At 37.0% G+C, this 23,421-nt stretch overlaps 1 protein-coding gene across 10 annotated transcripts in view; it reads right to left on the bottom strand.

The window, feature by feature from the left end:
- Nucleotides 1–23,421, bottom strand: part of ATP11A (ATPase phospholipid transporting 11A) — a 127,699-nt gene that overhangs the window by 48,856 nt on the left and 55,422 nt on the right. For all 10 annotated transcript variants that reach the window (XR_008450650.1, XM_054071334.1, XM_054071303.1 and 7 more), the window contains exons 2-5: nt 17,037–17,159; nt 6,041–6,130; nt 4,266–4,346; nt 298–405 (exon numbers count right to left, since the gene is read on the bottom strand). Coding sequence is in view for 9 of the 10 variants with exons in the window: in XM_054071334.1 (XP_053927309.1) it covers nt 298–405; nt 4,266–4,346; nt 6,041–6,130; nt 17,037–17,159 (402 nt within the window). In the remaining variant the exon portion in view is untranslated. The remainder of the gene's footprint in view (nt 1–297; nt 406–4,265; nt 4,347–6,040; nt 6,131–17,036; nt 17,160–23,421) is intronic.

Here is a 23,421-nt window from a genome sequence, read left to right as displayed (position 1 = left end):
ATAAATGGAGAAAAGGCAAAAGGCAAATCATAAATGTAATTCCAAGTTAAAAAATAAAAAAATGAAAGGAACAGCTATGAGATGTCTTAACAAAACAAAGAAAGCAGAAACATGTCTAGCTTCTAAAATACTTCATGCAAAGTTACTAAATTAAAAGTTACTATATTGTTGGTCTAATCACCATTGAATATAACCAATGCTAGATCATCTACACTGAGATTTTGTATAAATTGTTTCATAAGAAGCGTGAAGTAAAGAAGTTTGACTCCTAAGATGCATTAAGTCACAGTTACTTACTCTTAATTTTCGGCTCTGCTTTCTAACCAGTTTACCATGTTGAATGAAATGAACAGGGCATTGGTTCATTGCATTGTCAGCTTTATGTCGAAGCCAATCTTCATAACCCTAGAAAATATTGAAATGGAATGACGCAGTGACACACAGAACAGCTCCAGCTTACAACACAACCTTAAAATTACCTTTGAGCAAGGTCAGGGGAAAAAAAAGAAAATATTTATGAAACTCATCAGTAATACAGTCATGTTGGACATGTATGAAAAAACACAGTTACAATTAGCCAACAAAATTTTTACGAAGACATTCTGATGAATGTGGATGTTTAAAATGTGTAGAACCCTTTCTGGTGTTTAAGTGATCATCTCCTGCTCATGCTTTATTGACTTTTGAGTAAGAGTAAAGCAAGAGCTAAATTCTGCTACTGAACATGCTCATTTGCATATAGTTAGCACTGCAAAGAAATGGAACAGCTGTTCTTCATAGTTTCTTTGAAAACTAATAAAGGAAAAATCTGTATTTAGCATAAAAATTGTGAAGGTAATCAGTTATCCTATTAAGGGACAACCAAAATTACTCTCTGTACTGGGTCTGGCTGGGATGGAGTTATTAGCTTTCTTCACAGTAGCCCATATACAGCTAAGCTTCGTACTTGGAGCTAAAACAGTGTTTTGGCTATTACTGAACAGTGCCTGCAGAGCATTAAAGCTTTCTCTCCAACCTCTCCCTACACCAAAAAAGACCAGCAGGCTGGGAGTGGGCAAGAGGCTGGGAGGGGATACTGCCTGGATGGCAGACCCAAACTGACCAAGAGGACATTCCATACCACATGACCCTGTGCTCAGCAAGAAAAGCTCAGGGAAAGTAGGCAGAAGGAAGTTGTTCGTAGTGATGGCATTTGTCCTCCTAAGCATTACATGTGCTAAGGCCCTGCTTCCCAGGAAGTGGCTGGCCATCTGCCTGCCAATGCGAAACAGTGGATTAATTTCCTACTTCACTTGGCTTGTGTGCATAACATTCCTTTCATAGAACCATAGAATTGTTTAGGTTGGAAAAGACCTTTCGGATCATCAAATCCAAGTCTCAACCTAGCACTGCCAAGTTCACCACTAAACTATGTCCCTAAGCACCACATCTACATATCTTATAAGTAACTCCAGGGATATAAATACCTCAACCACTTCACTGGGCAGCCTGTTCCAATGCTTCACCATCTTTCTGTGAAATAATATTTCTTATTATCTAATCTAAACCTCCCCTGGTACAACTCAAGGCCATTCCCTCTCATCCTACCACCTGTCACTTGGGAGAAGAGACCAGCATTCATTTCTCTACAATCTCCTTTCAGATAGTTGTAGACAGAAATAAGGTCTCCCCTCAGCCTCCTCTTCTCCAAGTTAAACAACCGCAGTTCCCTCAGCTGCTCCTCATAACACTTTTTTCTCCAGCCCCTTCACCAGTTTCACTGCCCTTCTCTGGACACGCTCCAGGACCTCAGTGTCTTTCTTGTAGTGAGAGTCTCAAAACAGAACACAGTATTTGAGGTGCAGCCTCGCTAGTGCCAACTACAGCGGGACAACCATCCCCTTACTCTGGCTGGCAACACTGTTTCTGATACAGGCCAAGATGCCATTTTGGCACACCGCTGACTCATATTCAGCCAGCTGTCAACCAGAACCCCCCACTCCTTTTCCACCAGGCAGTTTTCCAGCCACTCTTCCCCAAGCCTGTAGCGCTGTATGAGGTTCTTGTGTGCCAGGTACAGGACCCAGCACTTGGCCTTGTTGAAACTTATACTGCTGGTTGCAGCCCATAGTCCCAGCCTGTCCAGATCTCTCTGTAGAGCTTCCCTATCCTCAAGCAGATTGACACTCCCACATCATTTGGTGTCATCTGCAAACTTATTGAAGCTGCACTTAATCCCCTTGTCCAGATCACTGAAAACAATGTTAAACAGAACTGGCCCTAACAATGAGCGCTGGAGAAGACAATTTGTGATCTGCTGCCAACTGGATTTAACCCCGTTCACCAAAATTCTTTAGACCCAACCATCCAACCATTTTTTTTACCCAATGAAGAGTACATCTGTCCAAGCAATAAGCTGCCAGCCTCTGTAGGAGAATGCTGTGGGAAAAGGTGTCAAAGACTGTACTGAAGGCCTTTACTTTTCCCTATCTAACTCTCTGTTAACACAAGACACGAGTCTTAACCTTCTCTCTATTTTCTCCCCACTCCACAGGAGAGGGAAGTGAGGGAGGGGATGGGTGGGTGTTTTGCTGTGAGCCAGTGTCAACCCACAACACCTTCATTTGTTAGTCACTGTTTTAATTATCATAGGTACACAAGTAATAGAGACACTCCCTCCCCTCAGCTTTGAGCTAAAATGAAGAGCATTCTGACCTAGAAATTTTCTTCATGTTCAAATATCATGCAAATTTTTTTTTTTTCACAAAAGAGAGAATTTTTTTTTTTGAGGCATGACATGAGACGTATTTCATATGCCCACAAAACCTGCTAACTCCTTCAAGTGACGCAGCAAAGGATGCTGAACATGAAACCGCTTAAACAAATCTTCCTTTCACAGTCACATGTCATTCACTGAAATGAAGGAAAAAAATTACTGGCGTCTGGACCCAGAGATACAGTGGAGACTCAACCATGAAAGCAACTCACTGTGACACCGAGTTCTCCAAGTTCTCACACTGTCCTGCAGAAGTACTTATCATTAAAATGGACTGAAGGCAAAAAGTCAAACACATAACAGAACCATTGTAAAGAACACTGTTTGTGCCTATTACTTTAGGTTTTTTTTTAGAAACCTGCTACGGTGAGACAGTACAGTAAATACAGAGGAGTTTTGTAGGCACTGAATGCAAATACTGCTTATAAACTCACTTGCTAGTTGAAATTTTGTAAAACTTCTGATTAAATAACTTTGTTTTAGCAAGGTTGATGCCAGGTCAGGTATCATCTGTCCTCCTGCAGTTGTCTGAAACTCTGAAAGTAACAAACTTGGCTCTGGCTAAATCAACAGAAAGACAATCATGAACTCATTTCCAATGCAATCCTGATTCAGACTAAGCTTGTAGTATCAGAAAATCTGGTAGCACACCGATCTGATCATAACATCCCAACATGAATTATAATATTCTATATTCACCTGAGATCCCCCTAATTTGAGTAAGATCCCAACTCACGTCAAGTGTTCACGTCAACTGTATTACTGCAGCATTAGGTTAGCAGGTGAAAAACTACCTTCATCTCTTCCTTTTGCTAGAGCACTAACTTGAAAGTGAAATGGCAAACCTCTACAATTCTATACCTGTATTAAGCAATTTCATCTTAACAGCAAAACTTTTACTAGGATATTTTATAATCAATGATGTGGCAAGAACAAATTCCTAAAAATACTTCAACTTTATGGATTTTCACATTAAAAGTGACAGGATACTATAATGACTGTTCAATATTCATCTGTAGAAAGCACTATAGCCATCATTATAGATTAAAATCAACATATACTGAAGACTTGAACCAAAATAATTTTTATTATTTGATCATAAGATAAAGGCTAAGGAAACTGCAAAGGAAAGACCAGATTTGTCTGTTAAGTTTTTGTAGTTCTTACTAAACTAATTTTCAGTTATTATTGAATAAGGTAATAGGATAAGGATAGCTATTTAAAAACAATAGTCCAAGTGTGCTGAGTTAACATGAGCATTTGAATGGCTTCCTCGGAACAAAAAGACACTGCAATTATGAAGTAAAAGTTAGTGTTGAATTAGTGCGAAATCAACATATAGCAACCAATTCTACTTAAACTACAGCAGCAAAAATGGAATTACTTTGTCAAAATTCATTGCAATCATTCTTTAGGTACTGCCCTAAGACATTAATACAAAAAGGCAGAGAAAGTTGAAACGCAGAACAAATAAAGTTGTTAGTTTTACACTTGCTCCTTTTTTACTCACCTGTTTGATAGCTGTTACAGTGATGACAAACAAAAGTGGAAGTCCACTTGTAACTGGACTAGTAGGCGTATCAATAATTAACTGCAACAAAAGGAACAAACGTTTACTGATTATATTTTTGTGAATGTCAGCAGTCAATTTCTCAAGCAAGATGTTTTAAGCAATTACTTCACCAATACACTATAAAGCGCAAAGGAACTTCAGTTAAAAATAACAGTGCCTTTAATAAAAATTTAAGAATACATACTGTAACAACAAGATCTGAAAAATAACTACATGGTATAATGTGATATAATAGTATATTTAGATCACATAAACATTCACATGTTTAATGTCTAGCAAATATATTACTTTGTGAGAGTTTAACTACCATACTGGAAAGCTGCAGCTTTGGAGGCAAAAATTACTGAGCAGTATTAGAAATTTGCAGGGTGCTGTTTTCACATGTTGTGCAGTACAGCTGTTTTTATGCATTCAAAGACTAAATCCTGAAATACTGAGCTGAGGCTTCTGCAATTTTAAACAAAGAGGTAGAATGTGGAAAGAGAGTTCAAATAGGAAAACCTAAATTGTCCTGGGAATCTGCATACCTCTTCTTTCTACACAAGCTAGTGTGCATAGTAATACAGCTTGTCACTGTACTTACAAGATTTTTACTGCCTAACACTTCTAAGTGATTGTGGAAGGTTCAGAATGAAGACACCCAGAAAGCAGCAACCTACCTATCTAAGGTAATAACTACAAACCAAATATTTACATGCCACCCTAAGCAAGCATTATTTAAGCATTTATTTTTTGGTTTTCAATTTTTCTACAGGCTTTGATGTCCGTGCAGTTGGAAAGGTTATGCCAAGGCATCATTCAGTTACAAAAATATAATATTTAGCAAAATTGACACAAGTTTATCATTAATACTATTTATAACAATGTTTTTTTCTGAACTGTATGTTCAGAAACTTCAGTGAATAAGTTAACAAGTCTTGCACAGGGTTTCTGCCTCTAGAAATGATAACACCTGATGCTTATCACCAAGGACATTAGTACTCAGAAAGGCCATCGCTTGTACTTAAAATCTATAGAACCCAAGGCCATTCTGTTGGTTACTGAAAGGGGCAAAAAAGGGCTACATCTGCAGAGAAGAGTGGACAAGACAAAAAAAAAAAAAAACTTGGACAGGACCCAAAAACCAACTAAGAGAGTATTCCATCACATTCCCATCGTTCTCAGGATAAAACTGAGGGGTCATGAAAGTCAAGGCTCCTTCATCCATGGCCGACGTCCAGAGAGGACCTCGTCCATCTGTTTGCTCTGATCCCCATCCAGTTACCTAGTCCAGCTTCTGCCTAAGGTCCAGGACTTCACCCACACCTGCCCTGAAGCATCAGTGGTAACATATAGTCATCAGGGAAGTTTGATTTGGGTTTATATACTTGTAGATACTTTATTATTCTCTTATTATTAATTTCACTAAAGCTGTTATAATTTTAGTTTCCAACCCACAAACCTCTCCCTCACTTCCCTCTCCTCAGGGGGCAGAACTGGGGATCACATCTGCCCAGCTTAGCTGCTGACCTGGGTGGGAGGTGGAAGGATGCTAAGCCAGGAAAACCTAGAAATGAAATACAACTCCTTTTGTTACATCCTCAACGTAAAAGATTGTCCACGCTCAAGCATTTACCTCCTCAGTCATTAAAGCCAGTGCAATTGTAAATCTTTTCAACCCCTTTGAATTTAGGTAGAGTCCAGAAATTTACTGAAAACTGAGGATAGCTTACCTGAACAAGGAAAATGATGAGAAAATAGAAGTTAGCTATTCTTCTGAATTGCTCGAACAAATTCTTCGGTATAAAGTTCCAAAATGTATACTGAAAACAAATGCACAGAGTATCAGTGTTTCTGAAAGAAGTATTACTTGCATTCTATGTTCTAAAAATCAAAGAAATTCATAATCCACAATTCAAGAATAAACAAGAAACAGTAGTATTTTTATTACTTCATTTAATAATTTAGTGAAATGGAATCTTTGGTTGGCAACCATGGCATTCTTTCAATCCTATCAATTCTCTGAACTGTGAAAATGTTGGTACTAGGGACTGAAATAGTCTTTGACTAGGAACAATGCTCATACAACAATTTAGTTACAGAACAGGTTTTTTTAAAGCTATCAATAGATTTTAAAAGCACCTTAGTTGCTTCAATCAGCACTTTCAATTCACTTCCATTTTGTATGCATGACTTGAGGAGGTAGGTGGCACTCTGAGTTAAATATGCAGTCATAGCAACTTGACCAAAGGAAAGTTGTCAGCCCTTCTGTCCTCGGCTTGGACACAAAATGCTCCTCAAGCACTGTAGCAGTGCATAAGGGTAAATAGCCGTATACTTCTCTAGTGATCTTACAAATTACCTAAAGTTTAATAAAAATACATAAGAAACAATATCTAAAAGCGCGCATAGAAAACGCAAAAACAAAGGTGGGGAAAAAAACCATATAATTGAGAGAGAAATGACCTTATGTCATCTAATCCCTTCCCCAGCCCTGCAGCAGGTTCAACCGTACTCTTTTTACACAGCACACAGCACACTACGTAGCTCCAAAGGAAATCACAAGGATTCCTTACTGGAACATATATAAAAATGTCAGCTAACATTGTGTGAAAAAGGTATGAAAAATGTCTTGAGAAAATGAACACTACCATCTTATTATCCTAATTATCATTTGACACATAATAAAATGACAACTCCAATGTAACTTTCTTTTCAAAGGAGACAGGCTAAGAAGCATCTCCTAATTTATTTGCTCTGCTACTAATGTGCCTTGTCTTTTCTCGGCAGATTGCACTGATATTTGCTGATATGCAAATTATGCCATGAGTTAAACATCATCTGAATTTGACCCCAGAAGCAGAAAGTCAGTCACAGCTCTAGAAGAAAAATACCTCTATTACATCTGAAGATGAAAAAGATGCCTAAGAAGTATGCCTTAGTTATACATGAAAACCCTGTTACGTTATCATTTTACTTGTTAGGGGTTAAAGCCTGTACAGGTGTAGGATATAGAAACAAAATGTTCTTTTTCTATTATGTGCCCCAAATCAGCATCTATTCTAAGTATGCCCTAAATCAACAGTCATCCTGTTTAAGACTTACTTCAGTATCAAAACACTTCTGAGCAAATCAACATTCAGACAGGCATAAATGGAACAAATGGAAAGTCAAGTGCTCTCAACTTGCACTCAGAATACTTTTCATCAGACTAGAATGCTGCTTGCACTGCCCACTACCCAGCTACTTATTCTGGAATTTCAAAATAGAACGGGTTAGACTTGATTACTTTTCCCTGCACGTGAGTCCTGATCATTTGGAGCTACTGTTGCGACACGATTATATAGATTCTGTTCAATGATAATAATTTTATATTTACATCATTAGCTGTGATTATCATGCCAATGATCAGCTTTCTAGTCTTAGGCATTTATTTTTCATTAATCTGTCTGATGAGAAGGAGAAATAAATGTTTCAGTGAAGAACTTCAGTTTACAGTCTTCTGTTAGCTCTTTTCACAGAACAAAGATTTTTTCCACATTAAAGGTTTTTTTTGACCAGTAAAATTTTGACTATGTATACAAGCTCCCCAAATGAACATTCATAAAGTAAAAAAATGTAATAGCTTTAATAATAGCTTCAACAATAGCTTCCTGTTTAAATCTACTAAAGGATTATTTGACTAAGTGTATGGCGAACTAAATTATTACAAGACTACATATTTAGAACACCTGATTCATGATGTCAAGTATATTAGTTAAAACAACAGTCTATAAAATGATTGTGTCTTTACCCTTAATACCTGATCCTCCTCATATTCTAACCTCAGTTCATTGCTTTCCTTGTCAAGCAGTAGACCTCCCTGCAGCTCCACTTTTGGTCAACAACTGTTACCTGAATAAACTTTAATAGCCTGGGAGCAAATCACTTTTGTAGTTTGAGAGTTGTTACTTAAAATGGACGCTGATTTACACACAGAACTTGCAAAAACGTTACTTTCAATCAAGCTGTTAGACTTCCAGCACTTCACTGCTCCAGGTTTCAGACATATAAAGTACATGTTTATTCTGCCCATTCTTCTTCAAAGGAGAAACAATAATTTTTGAAGGAGTTTAGACAAGAAGGACAGACCACCAAGATGTCTAGACAGACCTTCCCCTGCCCCAGCCATCAATAGCTCAGAGAAATATCTACAAGTGGATGATTAGTGTTTAACCACGATTATCACTCCCAGAAGAAATAACAGAGTGGCTACCACTCAGAACAAGATTTATCTCATGACTGCATTAAAGGAAGTTTCTTTATCCTAGTTAGGCAGGACCAAAATAAAAAGCTTTCAAGAAAAGACATCAAAGGTGAAGACGTTAAATATCAGATTACTCTGTCCAGACAGAGACTTAATATAATTTCTTTTCTTCAGATAATTTCTGGCCATGCTCTTTGCAGATTCTGAAAAACAGTTTATGTATATTTAACTACATTTTTCAGTGTAACTTACTTAAGGGTAATGAGGTTATGCAAATAGTAACACACCTGAAGCTTTTAAGTTGTGGAAGGCTTAACTGATCTTTTTCAATTGCTGCAAAAAACTCAGTGGCCATAGCACACAGATGTTTTTTGCATACAGAAGACAACAGGTCAAACAGCAAGGAGTAGTTACATATTCATCCAAGAGATGAGCACGTTGTGTGAAAAGATGCATCTGAAGCACTAGGCAAGCAACAGTAAAATCAGTCTGTCTACAGTCAAAATGGCATAACTCAAGTAGATTTTATTCCTATTCATAACCGTAATAGCACCTGCACTGCTGGTGTATTTCTATAACCATGGACATGGACTACTTATGCACACCTCCCCAGTATTCCTGCTCACGTCCCTGCTCCATCTCATCAGTTTTTGCATCCTCTTTCCTAACACTGTGTTCCTTCCAGCTCAAACACCCTCGTGTTAGAGGCAATCCCATGAATTGAAAAGTATAAAACAGCATCCTAACAATGGCTTTTTTTTTTTCAACCCTGTATTTTGACCTTTTCATTTGCTATCTGTAGGTGAGAATTTTGGCTCACATTTCAAACATCTCTTTCCATCCTAAGAGGTAGATATTTTCTTCAGTAAAAGGTGAGTTTAAGTAATCACTTGACATCAAAAGCTAGAGTTTCAAGAAAAAAACACTCCACATTGCACTACTGAGTTCTGTCAACACTTCAGTTTCTTACATCTTATTTGTTTTACTGGCAACCTCTCTGCTAACCTGCTCTGATTTCACTCCTTTCCCTCAACCTTTGACTGCTTCTTGTAAATGCTTGAAACTATTCTGACAAATAAAAATCTACAACATTACTTCACCAATGGCTTGTAAACATCTTGCCATGCTAATTCTCATGCCTTCTGCAAAATAAAATCCATCTTGAGAACAATAAATTCAGGGAAGAACAGATAAAAACTGAGCAACAATCTTGCGGTTGATTCTTTAAGCTTTTCATTTTTTCATTTAACAAATCATAAAATCATTCAGGTTGGAAAAGACTGTCATGGTCATCAAGTACAACCACAAACCTAACACTACCAAGTTCAGCACTAAATCATGTCCCTGGAGTACCACATGTAAAGATCAAGAAACATACACAACACTTGAACATATCTGTAGTGACTTCATATTCTAATATACACACTTTTATAGCACCTATCAATTACCAATAAGCAATACATTCTTAAAGCTCCTTAATTTAACTGTAACTCTACATAAATATATATATACACACACACAGCATTTTACATACATTAAAACAACCTAAGTATTACCTATATCACAAAGATATTAGTTATCCCCTTAAAACAGAATAGCCAGAAAGGTCTAATCAAAAGCCTGAAATTTGCTTTGACATTAATTTATAGAAATGTTACTTTTTTTTTTAAAAAATTTGTCAAAGTCTAATAGAGTAGAAAACTATCATAGAAAACTAAAGTAAAGAGTGCAAAAAAAGGAAAATCAATAATTACCTGAAATACAAAGAGCTGAATTGAGAGTAAGTTTTGCTTTGCTCAAGTGACTTAGCTATAGCCACACAGGAAGTTTGTAGCAGAACTGATCCATGATCTTACATGTACTAAGTCAGTCTCAATTCTAACTTAGCAAAGCAAAATACTTCAGACTTCTGTTATGTATGACTCAAATTTTGAATGGTAATATCCATGAAATTTTGTTAAGTAATTTACAATGTTGAGGATGATTTTGAATGAATGCAGAACTACACAATTAGCTATATTTTAATCAAAGTATAAAAATGCATGCCACCTGTACAGTATTTATCAGTTAACTGAGGGAAAGACTCACTTCTCCACACCACATGATGTAGGGTGGTTCACATCACAGGGACCACTGTAAGCTCTGTCACATATGCGGCTTTTGCATGCAACTAAGAGCCACCTGTATGCTGACAGAACACAAAAATGAAACTACTTTGGGGAAATGAGTTAAAATGGTGCCTACACATTTGAATGAACAAACCCATACATTTTGTCATACAGTTCCTTTAAAGTAGTTGCTAGTACAACAGGACAAATAAAGAAGCCTATCTTTAGTAGTGCCTGTTGAGCAACTCTCAAATCTTATCAACTAAGGGCTGTATCTCCAGGTACTCCTCCGACAAAGACATCCCCCAGCATTAGGAAAATTATCTAACTGCAATTTAAAACCCAACTTTATAGCAAAAACTACTGACTAAAGACAGAAATCACAGAGAGCATTGGGAAAACGGAAGTATCAGAATGCATGTGAGAGCAAGTCAGCTTCACATCCTCATATGCATATCAAGAATCACACCCATACTTCCTCCTGGTGGTTGGTTTTGGACCTGCTTGCTTCCCTTCCTTTCTTAAACTTCTCTCTCACTACCTGCAGATTGCATGCTGACATGAAAAACCTAGCTTAAAGGCTCTGGTAGAGGCAGTACCAGCAGAGAAGAAAAAAATCACTAATTAGCAAGGGATGCTCAGAGAAATGATACATGGCTTCTCCTAGAAACACAGGAAAGACTGCAGAAAGCTATTGCCCTGGAAATCCCAGCCCAAGGAGGATCACCAAGAAAGAGCTAATACCTCTTCTTTGCTCTCTCTAGGCACTGGCAGTTTTCCACAGAAGGAAATTGTATTATTGTGCCTGAAAGGAAAATCGCACACTCATGCATTCCCATCCCATCAAGCACTACTGCTGAGCTGGCACCAGACAAGAGTCCATTTGATTCAGAAGGATTTGAGACCAAGTGCCCATCAAGCCCCTTTACTCTTCTTCATTGCTAACAGTTCCTGCCTCTGACTATTTAAAACTTGCAGCATTGCATCTGACCTTCTGCTTCAGCCAGTACAGCTGTAAGTCACAGGATTACCTGGGCACAAGCTGGGAGCTGTGTGTTACAGCTGCTCTTGGTGGATGCATTTTACTATGTCCTTAAGCTTCAGTATTAATATTTCTTCTAAGTGCAGCAACAAAATGAGAAATCATAGTTCCCCCTGGTCTCTGTGTTTTTATAATGACACTAAGAGTGAGTGCTGCAGGAAAAAGGTATAGCACAAGGACACGAAAGGAACATTTCAACAACATCCACTGAAACATGTCAGAATTACTTAGCTTTATTTAATTATTAGTCACTGTGATTGAGATGACTGACCATCAATCAGATTAGCACTGAAGGTAGCTAAGGTTTCCCTTGCCATTTATGGGATTCTCAACATGCAGCATTATTGTTCCAGTCCATTCTCATACAAATCAATGATTCAATCAGTATTTAATGAGAAGTCCCAAGGAAACAAGCAGGGAACAGAAGACAGTATCATTTGTGAAACAAAAGCAGAAGGCTTTCCAGGCCATGTATACATTTGTACAGCATTTCAAAGCAGGGGTGAACAACAGTACTGCTCTCTCATCTAAGTTCACCTTACTGCTTTATAGGAAGCACAGGAAACAGTGCTGCAGACAGAAGTCAGCATTTCACAATTTCAAATCAAATTAAATTGAATGAAATGTCTTCACTTCAGGGCAAATACTCCAAGTAACAGTTCCACATCCACTGTAGATTCAACCTTCCGTTTCACTTAAAAGTCACATTCTGCTGCTCTTCACATATCCTCATCTGGAGGCTTAGGCCCCACTGCTTCCAGTTACTAATGACCCAGGCTCCAGTGTTTTTGCAACTGTAAAAATTTTTCTTTGTGAAACTATGACAGTACAAGTCTGCAGCTAAGCAAGATTGTAAAGGCAAAACACTACGTATTGATTATCACAGAATAGTTAAGGTTGGAAAAGACCTTTAAGATCAAGTCCAACCATCAACACAATATCAACATGCCTACTTAGGCCATGTCCTGAAGCATTACATGTACACTCTTTTTGAATGCCTCCAGAAATGATAACTCCACCACTTTCCTATAGACTGAAAAGAAGTATGGAAGACTATGTCTCTCTAACCAAGTTCTCCTTACAGGTGTTATGGAAGAAACATCAGACCTCCTGCAAAACATTTCTGGGGTTTCTAAGTTAGTCAGCTGTCTGACACACCAGAAGTCTCTGATGTCTCATTCAACAGCCTAATCCTAACCTGTCACCTCTGAAATATTTAGGTACTTCTTATGGTTCATTCTTTGGTTGTCTGTCAAAAGCAGTATGCAGTGTGAATCTAACATGTTCTTACAGAACGCCATACTATTTACTCTAGAAAGATTTTACTTTCTATATGACTTTTTCCTCTATTCAAGAGTCAAATGTACACATCCCATTACTCTTCCGTTAATTAATTCAGGCAGAACAGGAGATGCTAATGCTTACTTTGTCTAAAAATGGATGAGACTCTTGAAGCACAGCAGTTCTAAAGCAATACCTGATCAAAGAAATTTAAACGTCAGAAGTTATTAACAAATGAATAAAGAACTAGGAACATGATTACGTCACTGTATAAATCCATAGCTTACCTATACATTAAATGCTCTGTGCAATTCTCCATCTTAAAAATTCTACAGCTGGCTTGGGAAAAAGTATACAGCAGTCTAAAAAGAGAAATGAACTACCTCTCCTAAAAGCAATTACTGAACAGACCAAGGTTTTTCAGCCTGGGAGGAGTATAGTGGAATAGGACTAACAGAATCAGAACACGATCAGACGATAACTGTTGTTCTCAGATTTCAGGACTCTGAAAATGAGCAAGTAGGACTTTCAAATTAAGGTTCATAGTTTCTTTTGGCCAAACATTTCTATGGTTTAACTGTGCCTTAACTATGTTTTCTGAAAATTTACATTGGCTCAAGCTACTTCAGAAATTCACAGAGCAGAAACTTACTAAAGCCTTATTAAATAAAAAATTATCACTTTTGGCTTACAAATGGCTAAGTCACAGATCAGCAGACACGATAATATTCGGGAGAAGCATCACTCTATGCTTACTTTCAGTCTTCCCTAGGTATCTAGTGCTGGTGACAATATACTGTGCCCGATGGATGTCTGGTAATTCTTAGTTGGTCAAGCACATCCATGTACTATGATATGTGTACAGGTACCCTGATTAGCATACTGACTGGAATACTCCTGGCACAAAAATAGGAAGCTTGGACCTTAAGGAAATTTCATATTAAAAAGTTATTTTGCAAGCAATCTTTAAAAGAAATTTAAAATTTTCATCCTGTTTCAGAAAGAAAAAAGTTTCTTCCCAAGTTAACCTCTACCGCTGCAGATTTTTTTGCTTTTGACACAGCAGTTCTACTAATCAGTAAATAGTTTCAAAATGTGCACTTTTAAAGAAGAAAGCCAGCAACCTCCCTGCCAACTGGATTACTTTTTCTTTCTTCTCATTTGAAACATTAGGATTTTCTACCAGTTGATCTTTTGCCACACTGCACCACTGTCACATGATAAACACAATCAAGGGCACACAATTACTTAAAAGGTTAAAAGCCTAGGCAGCTGAAGTAGCTAAAAGTTAGATCAACATAAGGATAAACCTTAGAAAGGTCACAGTCTCTAGAACACAAACTGCATGTATGAGCCCAAGAGACAATTTCTTGCCTTTTTATTATTTCAACACAGCCTTTTTGCAATGTATTGTTAAAGTCATGATTGAATTAACACATCAAATCAAAAAAGTGTTTCTGTCTGGCCAACATCTGCCTAGATATCGTTTTTCACCACTAGGAATATGTTGTCGTTAAGCAGACAGAGCATTAACCACATTCCATAGTGACACTGCAATATACAAGAAATATCCCTCTGTGCTGGAATCAAATTATTGTCTTGCTGACACCAGCAAACCTCTGGTGAGGCATGGTAAGGTTTACTTTTGGAAAGAAATGAAATGAACCTTAAACTTTTCTAGGCATTTCAAGCTCCCATCTTTTTTCCAGGGCTTTATGACAGGACATTTGTTAGTACAGCAGCAAACAGATAGTCTAATTGATGGGGCTTCCTCATGGTTTCAAACTATCCTTTTCAGAAATTCACTTTGTCTTAAATTTGTAAAATCTATACTTGGAAGTTGAGAGCTCCTCATGCTTGAAGAGCAATCATATACTTACATAAGCATTAAAGACTTATAAATGCACAGCTGAAAGTTACTGTCTGTCTTACTGATGAAAGACCAAGGAAATATCCTTCATGGTTGAGGTAGTTACACAGTGTGCTTGCGTATATGTATCATTATTGCACTCTAACAAAAATGGATTACTCATCTTAATTTTGCACAGCTAAGTCTGCAGAAAGCTTATATCTGTGTTTCCTAAGCGGTGGTGGGTGCCCCTCTAGAGCATTCGTAAGGGAGCAAGTGACAAGGACTGAGTGAAAGGTTAAGAGTTAGCTACCTTACAAAAGCAGAAGGAATGTAAGTAAAGTCACAATGGTGCTTTGCCCATGCTCTTTGGGATGAAACATGTGAATAAGACAGTTTACTTGAAAGCAACAACACAAGCAAGATAGCATGAAAAGTACTCGAATAAAGTGAGCTTTCAGCTGTCTACGGAACCATTCAATATTATAAAGCATTTATGAGAACACTGTTCCCTCCTGAAAAAACATCACTGCAATAGACAACTTAGATTTCAAGTGTGAAAAGTCCTATCATTACACAAACTGAGAAACACTGTATATATAAAAAACTATTTCCACTAATAGTCTTCTGTTCATGGAAAACTGTTTCAAGATACAGTTCACAACTAAGGTGTTTAATATTCAAATCATTTAACTGAGCATCCAAAGAAGAACATAGCTAAGTCTTTCCTGAACTAGTTGAAATCATAGATATTTACCAATTGCTGGCAGGTACCCACAGCTCCATCCATGTTTAAGTTATACTTAATCTCACTCTGCAAAGCAGAGTAACTTGAAACTTCCACTAAGTTAATCATCACAGAATGCTGTCAAACATCTTGCAAAGTTCAGTAGGATGTTTTCATTCTAAAAACTATCAGCAGTAACTTCAAGGCTTTATTCACACAGGCCCCAGATGAGATGTACGATATGAAAAATAAAGAAGTGTCACAGGAGTATAAAGATTTGAATAAAATATATTTACTCTTCAATAATCCAAAAGGCAAAACTAATATGCAGAGCACAGGATTTCCCACTGTACTACTATGACAGTATTTCATCTGGATTATTTACTGCATTACGTTTTCAGAGTTCTAATTAAAGATGCCTAGTTACTGTGCTGTTTGGATGAAGGAGAGAGAAGGTAGTAAAAATAGTGAAGGGAGTAGTACACAAAATTTCACATAAGAAATGCGACAGTTTGAAAGAAGTCTAGGGTTTATTGTAGCTTTGCCATTACATTAAGTGTTGTTGACGGCAAGTGTTCAGATCCAGGATGGTAAGCACTTGGTTCCATGAGACCACAGTGCTACTAAGGTTTTTAAAATGAGCCTGCAGACCTAAGCCACTGTTCAAAAAATGAAAATTTTTCCAGTAGAGGAGCTATTGTTTTAAATTCATTATTTCATAATTATTTGAAGGTGCATGCTCATGAAGATTGAAATCTAAGCACATTAAAAACCTGAATAATAAGGTGCAAACGTTCATTTTTCCATGAGATTGCAGTATGAATCTTTGGCTAAAGCAAACCAGTCAGTCTAAACAGGTGGAGAGCGCCAACAATCCAACTGCTCACAAAAAGCTGCTGAAGCCTATGTAAAAATTTCCTAGGCAAAGTGAGGGATGGACAACTGGAATGTTTCTAAAGGGCACAAGAGTTTTAGAATAATTCACTTGTTCATGTATAACAAAGAATATTATTTCTATGTGGTTTTGTTAATATGAGCTTTTGAAAGGAATGGCATTGTTACTGTGGTAATAACTTCCTTCATTTGTTGATTACTTATATTCATCATACTATGTCTCATACTTAGAGGCATTGCTTTACACTACAAAGGATGCCACCTTTCCTTGAGAAGATTTTCTTCACTCAGGGGTTGCCCCAAATGAGAACCGTTTTCTCACTCCTTTGTAAAAAATCACAGTACCACTCTTCAGATTTTACTGTGTACTACAATAAACATTGGAGCAGTCATTCTTTTCCTGTTCATGTTAGATGCAATCTGGCAATCAGCCTTTTTTGCAGAAGATACTTGATACACCTTCATTTTACCTTTGTCAGTCACAGTAAAGGAGAAATGTGTAGGAAGAAAATGTTGAATAAAGTGAGTGCACAGAATAATTTAAGCTGATCTATGTAAATGAATGAAAAAAAATAGTGCTACCTTTGATGAGACTATTCGGTTATCTGGAAATCTCTGTGGAATGTATGCTTCAGTGCCTGGAGGTGGTTCACGATGCCCAACATAAATAGTCCGACTGTCCACCCAATTCTCTTCTCCAGCACACTACAAGGGAAAAAAATCATGTCAGTTCACACAGTAATGCCCTTACTGCAGTAAGATGAGTCATGCACTGAATTAACTAATCATGTGTCTGATCATCAACACATGCACAGCCATCTGTGCATGACCTCTCATACTGCTGTGTATAATCAAGATCACTGAAAAACTTAAAACTAAGTCAACTGTCAAAATTCCTCCTTAATTGCACTGCACTTTCCCTCAAGGTGATGAAAGGGAACCCATGAAAAATACTACTCAGGTTTCTTAGTTTTAAGACTGAGAAAAGAATAGCTTAAGATATTCTTAGCCAAATTAGATACTTAGCAAGTGTTTATGTGGTTGCTATTCATTTTACCACTGCTAAAAATCAGTAGTAATTAAAGTGTTCATAAAGATGACAAGCACATCTTATTTTTAAGACTAGCCCACCATAACTCCGTATTTTACTTGCAGCAAAGTGAAACACTGTTCTCTGAAATACTTGTAATAACAATTTCCCCAGATACAAACAAGCTTAATGACTGCTAGATTGCCAGGAAAAGACCTCACAGCCTGTCAACTCAGATCCCTTGCTCTTTAATGTAAGCTGTGCCTGCAAACACAAAAACATAGGTGAGCCAAAGTAAAATGTTCATATATCCTTACCATGAAATCCTACCACACCTACAGCCTTGTCCAAAATTATGCTTCTAATTCACTATAAATAAACAAAAAATGTACAGACCACTGTTGAAGAGTATTTACATAACCAAAACTACTGTTGTTGTCTTTTTTAATAGATTTGGGGGGGGATTTGGATTACAAAAAACCTCAGCCCTTAGTCAACAGTCTTCCTAATACCCATCTACCACACAAAAAACATTTCTGAAGTGGAGAATACATTCCTAACACTTTGTCCTACATAGAGGAGCCCAGGCATCAGCACTTTGAACATCATTATTAGGTCAAGTTTGGCATAATTTAAATATTTAAACATGTAATCAATTTAAACTCAAAACCTTTGCTTTATGTTTTAATGATGCATTTAAATATACTGCCAGTAAGCATATTAGAAGGCAGCTTCTTTTCTGCATCTTCAACAGCTGCATCTCTTGAATATATTAAATGTATGCCCCGAAAGTGCTCTTGGGCACTGGTGCTTGATCATCTGTCTCTAAGGGTGGCTGTGAGACTGCCACTTAGCAAACTAACATCAAACAAATAAGAGGAGCAGTTGGTGGCTCACATAGCCAAAACATCCCTCCCCAAAGCAGCTGGATGTAGCTGTGTAGTTCCTGACAATAAGAGTTTAATCTTATAGACATGGTATCTTCTTCTCAAGCTCATCTTACTAGTTCTCGGCCCATTTACTTTACTAGTACAGACATGGCCAGTAAACTTAAAATAAAATTTAGTTTCTAAACTTCAAAACATTCACCCTAATATTTCTTTTGTTGGTTCATTTCTATATGATTATGCCACTGCCTTAAGTTTAACACACAGGGAAAAACAAACTTCCAATATAAATTATTGTTATAGTACACACATAAAATCTTGCAATACTCTGAAAACCTAGTGCAGTTAGTTAAGCTTATAAAATAGTTGTGTGACATGCATGACTTCCTTGGGGGAGGGGGAAGCATCAAAAATCTATTAGGAAAATCTATTGAACTCAAACTACTAGCCACAGAACAGCTGAGTAGTCATGAAGTAAAAGGCAAAGTGAAATAAGAGGCTTAAGGAAAAGCAACTTCTGTTGCCCCAGACGTTTATAGTGGAACTGGTTATAAAGGACTCTAAATCATTATTAACTCTTGCATAGTACAGAAAAAGGAAGGCATTATGTTCAGAAGTTACTGAAGGCCAAAATTACAAAACTAGGCATAAAGTTAAAACAAAAATATTTCCTTTATCATTTTAATGTGTTACTCAAATGACTGCATATTGAATCACTGAAATATTACACAAAGACAAGCTACTTATAAAGGAAGTAGAAGTGACAGCCATTCATAAGACACACCAATGCCCAGTCACAGCTCATGCCAAACACGGTAACCACCCCTGACTCGGGGGGAGTGCACATGCACCACTTGTCACACCAGATACCTTTGGTGTAGGCCTGAAACTACGATGTGGATTCCTTTAAAGACGACACTGATTTTAGAGCCAAACAACTGCTCCCCTATCATTGATTGGATTTGTCACAACTCAAAAGGCAGACTGTCATTCAGCTCGCTGCTGAAAACTAGATGGGATTCTTTCAGCAAGCCAAAACATTTTGGAAGGAAGGAATAAAAGTGTTTCCATATTTCACCTTCCTTCTGTGTCAAGAACAAGATGTGGTATCTTTTATCATTGGAACATGATACATTTTACCTTGTCAGGACACTTGAATGTACAACGCACACAAACACTTTGACACTCCTGCTAACTAATGCTCCTTGAAATGCAAAAGTGTGAGATATTCCCAAGTAATAGATTAAATTGTACAATGCTTAATTGTTCATCAGCAAGGACATTCCAGACATAAAAGCAACACAAAGATTATTCTTGATATATTTGTGTGTCTCAGTTCAGAGACAACTGCATAAAGGGCTAATGGGAATTCAACACAAATCTTTGAACGTCAAGAAGAAATCCCTCAGCTTCTCTTTCCCCCTATACAGGCCCAGCCCAATAACTGATCTCTTATATTTATTATGAGCCCATCTAAGCTTGACATGGATGACATTAGTTCAAAAAGCACTTTTTAAATTTCAGTCTAAACTCACCTTTATCATGATTCAGTTAAAACAGCCCTCTGAAATGACCTATCAAGCTGGGTAGTACAAACACAGAGCTCTCAACAGCATTTCCCTGCATTACTATTGTTTCTTAAAGGTCTGATGGCCCTGGAGTATTGTGTTAATACTAAGTAAACCAAGTTAGTGTCACAACACAAAATTTGTATCCATAAATAAAGTTCCATAAATCTTACTTACAGCATGGATATGAAATCTAGACAAATTCTTTCACCAGCTTAACAGGATCTGGTTTTATCATGAATTGATAAGTACAAAAACCCATTTAATTTATTTTTAACTATCTGCTAGCACAGAACATTTATTTCTCTATATGTTAATAGAGAACAGAAAACAAATGCACCTTACTAACCTAACTCAACAACTTCAAACCCCCAAAATATTCACAGTCCAAGTTAAATTTAGCAGGGAAGAGTGAAGCTATATTGTTCAGTGAGGTAAAAGTGCAATGCAAAAACTGGCATGTATTATTCAGCAAGATCACAAGGAAAACCACTTCCATGAATCAGAAATTCATGCTTTTAGGAAAATGGCACTATAAGTCAAGACACATGCTACTTAAAAATAAAAACGCACCCACTGAATGCCTGGAAATGCTAACTTAGAAAGCCAAACACACTGATCTAACAAATTTTTAATGGTGATACCGCATGAGAAATCATTTACAGAATGGCACCAGGACGACTGAAAAAAAAAAAGCAATCTGATGCTGCTGCCGGTACAATGAACCATATTCACGTTTTGAAGTTCTATTACTTAAGGCCATTAAGTATATGTCCAAGAAACCATAAATAAACCTGAGCATTATCCACTTCTATTAATAGCATAAAGCTCAATGTACTGAAACCTAGTTTCGTTGGCACACCAATGAAGAAGCATTACTTCGCTTTTGCTCTTTCAAGCACCATCAGCAATACAGAAAGCAAAGACCAGCAAAAGACTAAGTTATCTTAACACTATATGGAGCCAGTTAACAGGATTATACCTTAAAGCAGGTGTGAGTTCAAATATTCATACAGCTTATTTTTCTGATATAAATATCAAACAAACCAGCTTGAGGTTCATCTTCGTGGTACTCCGCTGATTTTTTTTACCTAAATTTAAGTTAAATAAAAAAATATTATCTGGAAAGACAAAGGGGTTAGGATTCAACAGGTGACAGCAAAAGGATGATAGGAAGATGCTAGCAGGTTTACAGTCTCCTATAAGGAAGACCTTTGATTAAATTGAAAATGCCTCTACAATTTCTCACAGAAAAAAAACAAGCAATGGGATGGAGTCCAGCAAATGAACCACTCCTGTTGTTCTCTACTTTTTACTTTAGCTCCTTCGAACCAAAGACAATTTTAGCTCATTAACGAAAATCAGGCATACTTGGGCTGTCAGTACAGTGGGTAGCTCATGTAAAAGTAATTGATCTTGAAAGATTTCAACTATTCCAAGTCTTTCCAAGTAATTTTACTAAAGAGTTTTAACTTATGGCTTGGAAATCAATTGAACTGCAAAATTACAATTCCTCACCCTCCACTTGGAACTACTAATTTGGGCATAATTGGTAGCAACAAGCTAACAATCTTCAGTTCCAAACTATATTCTCCCTCGAAATAATATAAACACAATCACTACTGAAATAAGTTAATATGCATTAAGTACAGTTGAAAACTCAGCTAAAATCTGCCCTGGCCAGACTCTAAGTACACGTTGCTGAACAGCATTCTCTCCTACTTTTTTTTGCTAAATGCTCTCTCAGAAAGAGTCATAAATGGACAGGATACTAACCACAGAATTGACCACAATGAATTCTCCGCATCGTTCACCCACACTACAACTCAAGTTCTTTCACACAGAAATACTTTACACTACTGGAGCCAGGCTTTGGCAACAGCCTCGTGTTTCAATAGACCGCTATTATTTGATCGCAATAAAGCAACTGGCACTGTTGTTAAATTTCGCACCAAATACACAGTTGCTCTATCACTTTGGAGTATTAGGATAACAGATACTGACAAACTATTATCACTCAAAATCTGTATTAAGAACTAATGGTGCATAGTGTGAAAAAAACTGCATGTAGAATATTTTTATCTTATCTACTAGCATACATTACAACAGCTCTGCACTAAAACATGTCCTCAGTTTCTAATTTTTCATTCAGTGGAGAGAAACAGCTTCGTTATCTCAGGAAGCAGTAATTCACTAAAGAGAAAAAAACAACACCTCATTTTCCTTCTAATATCTTAAGCGAACTGTCATCTTCATTTATTATAGACTATTTACCAAACTGAAATAATAAAATCTCAGCTTTGTCTCCATGTGTCAAACGTACTGAGTACTTGTTCTTTTACACTTGACTTTGCACCATTCAGCAGGTAAAGGTGCAGCCACCTCCTTATGCAAACAATAGCACAGTGTGCAAACTTGCATCTAACCTTTCCAAATCCACTGTTCTTTTTAAGGTAGATCTGATGTATAAATCCTAAAAAGCATAATCACTCTGTAAAATCTTGTAAAACAGGTTATTGCTAAAGAAATAATAGTTTTTAAAATCATCTGTTTCCAGTAACTGCTAGCCAGTAAAAGATTAAGAAATAAAATAGCACACTTCGCAAAAAAACTTGATGGATTTATATGCATTTCTTTGTGGCAATAAAGGGTGAAATTCTTGTCCACTTAGAGGATCTTATTAAGGTTACAAACGCTAGGCCACCTCACTAAGACCTTATTCACAAGATTGTATGGGCCCTCCAGAATGAAAAGTAAATGTTAGGAGCTATTAAGATTGTTTTTCTACATTTCATATGAATATAGAAAGGCACAGACAAAATATTTCAAACATGTAATCATTAGGTAAATTCCCTATCAGGTTTTATAATCTGAAAAATGACTGCTTCAATATTAGGTACCATAAACAGAAAGTAAATTATTTCATGCACCTATAAGGCGTATGGACATATACCATTAAACCAGTAATTTAATGGAATACCAAAATACAGCACTTCAGAGGAAGCAACAACAAAAAAAAAAACAGAACAGCTGTCTCCAACTCCTACAACAAACACGTTTCCTATGGGAGATGTCACTGTCATGGGATCCATTGCCTTATACTGTCATTACAGAACACTTACTATTCCATTTCTTTTCAGCAAATGCATTTTAAATCCTTGCGTGGTGATGGTTTTCATCAAAATAATAACACTTGAAAATAAAACGCTCCCAATACAATTGCCTACAAACCACAATGTTGGACACAAGTATATGCAAAGAGATAAAGAAGAATAAATATTGTTTGACTTCAGCTAGGTTATCTTATTTATGAATCTCAAGTAAGGGACATGATTTGAAGCAAAGCTGGGTAGATCTTAACTACAGAAAATAGTGTTAGGTCCACAAGTTAAATTCACACCAGTTATAACAAGTGTTCTGATACAACAGCAAATATTCCAGTTTCTGTAAAATAACTAACATCTCTTTATGTATACTGAATA

Source organism: Cuculus canorus, chromosome 1 (genome assembly GCF_017976375.1).
Source record: "Cuculus canorus isolate bCucCan1 chromosome 1, bCucCan1.pri, whole genome shotgun sequence".
NCBI lineage: Eukaryota > Metazoa > Chordata > Aves > Cuculiformes > Cuculidae > Cuculus > Cuculus canorus.
Note: the sequence above shows the minus strand (reverse complement) of the source record. Positions and strands in the feature narration are given on the sequence as shown.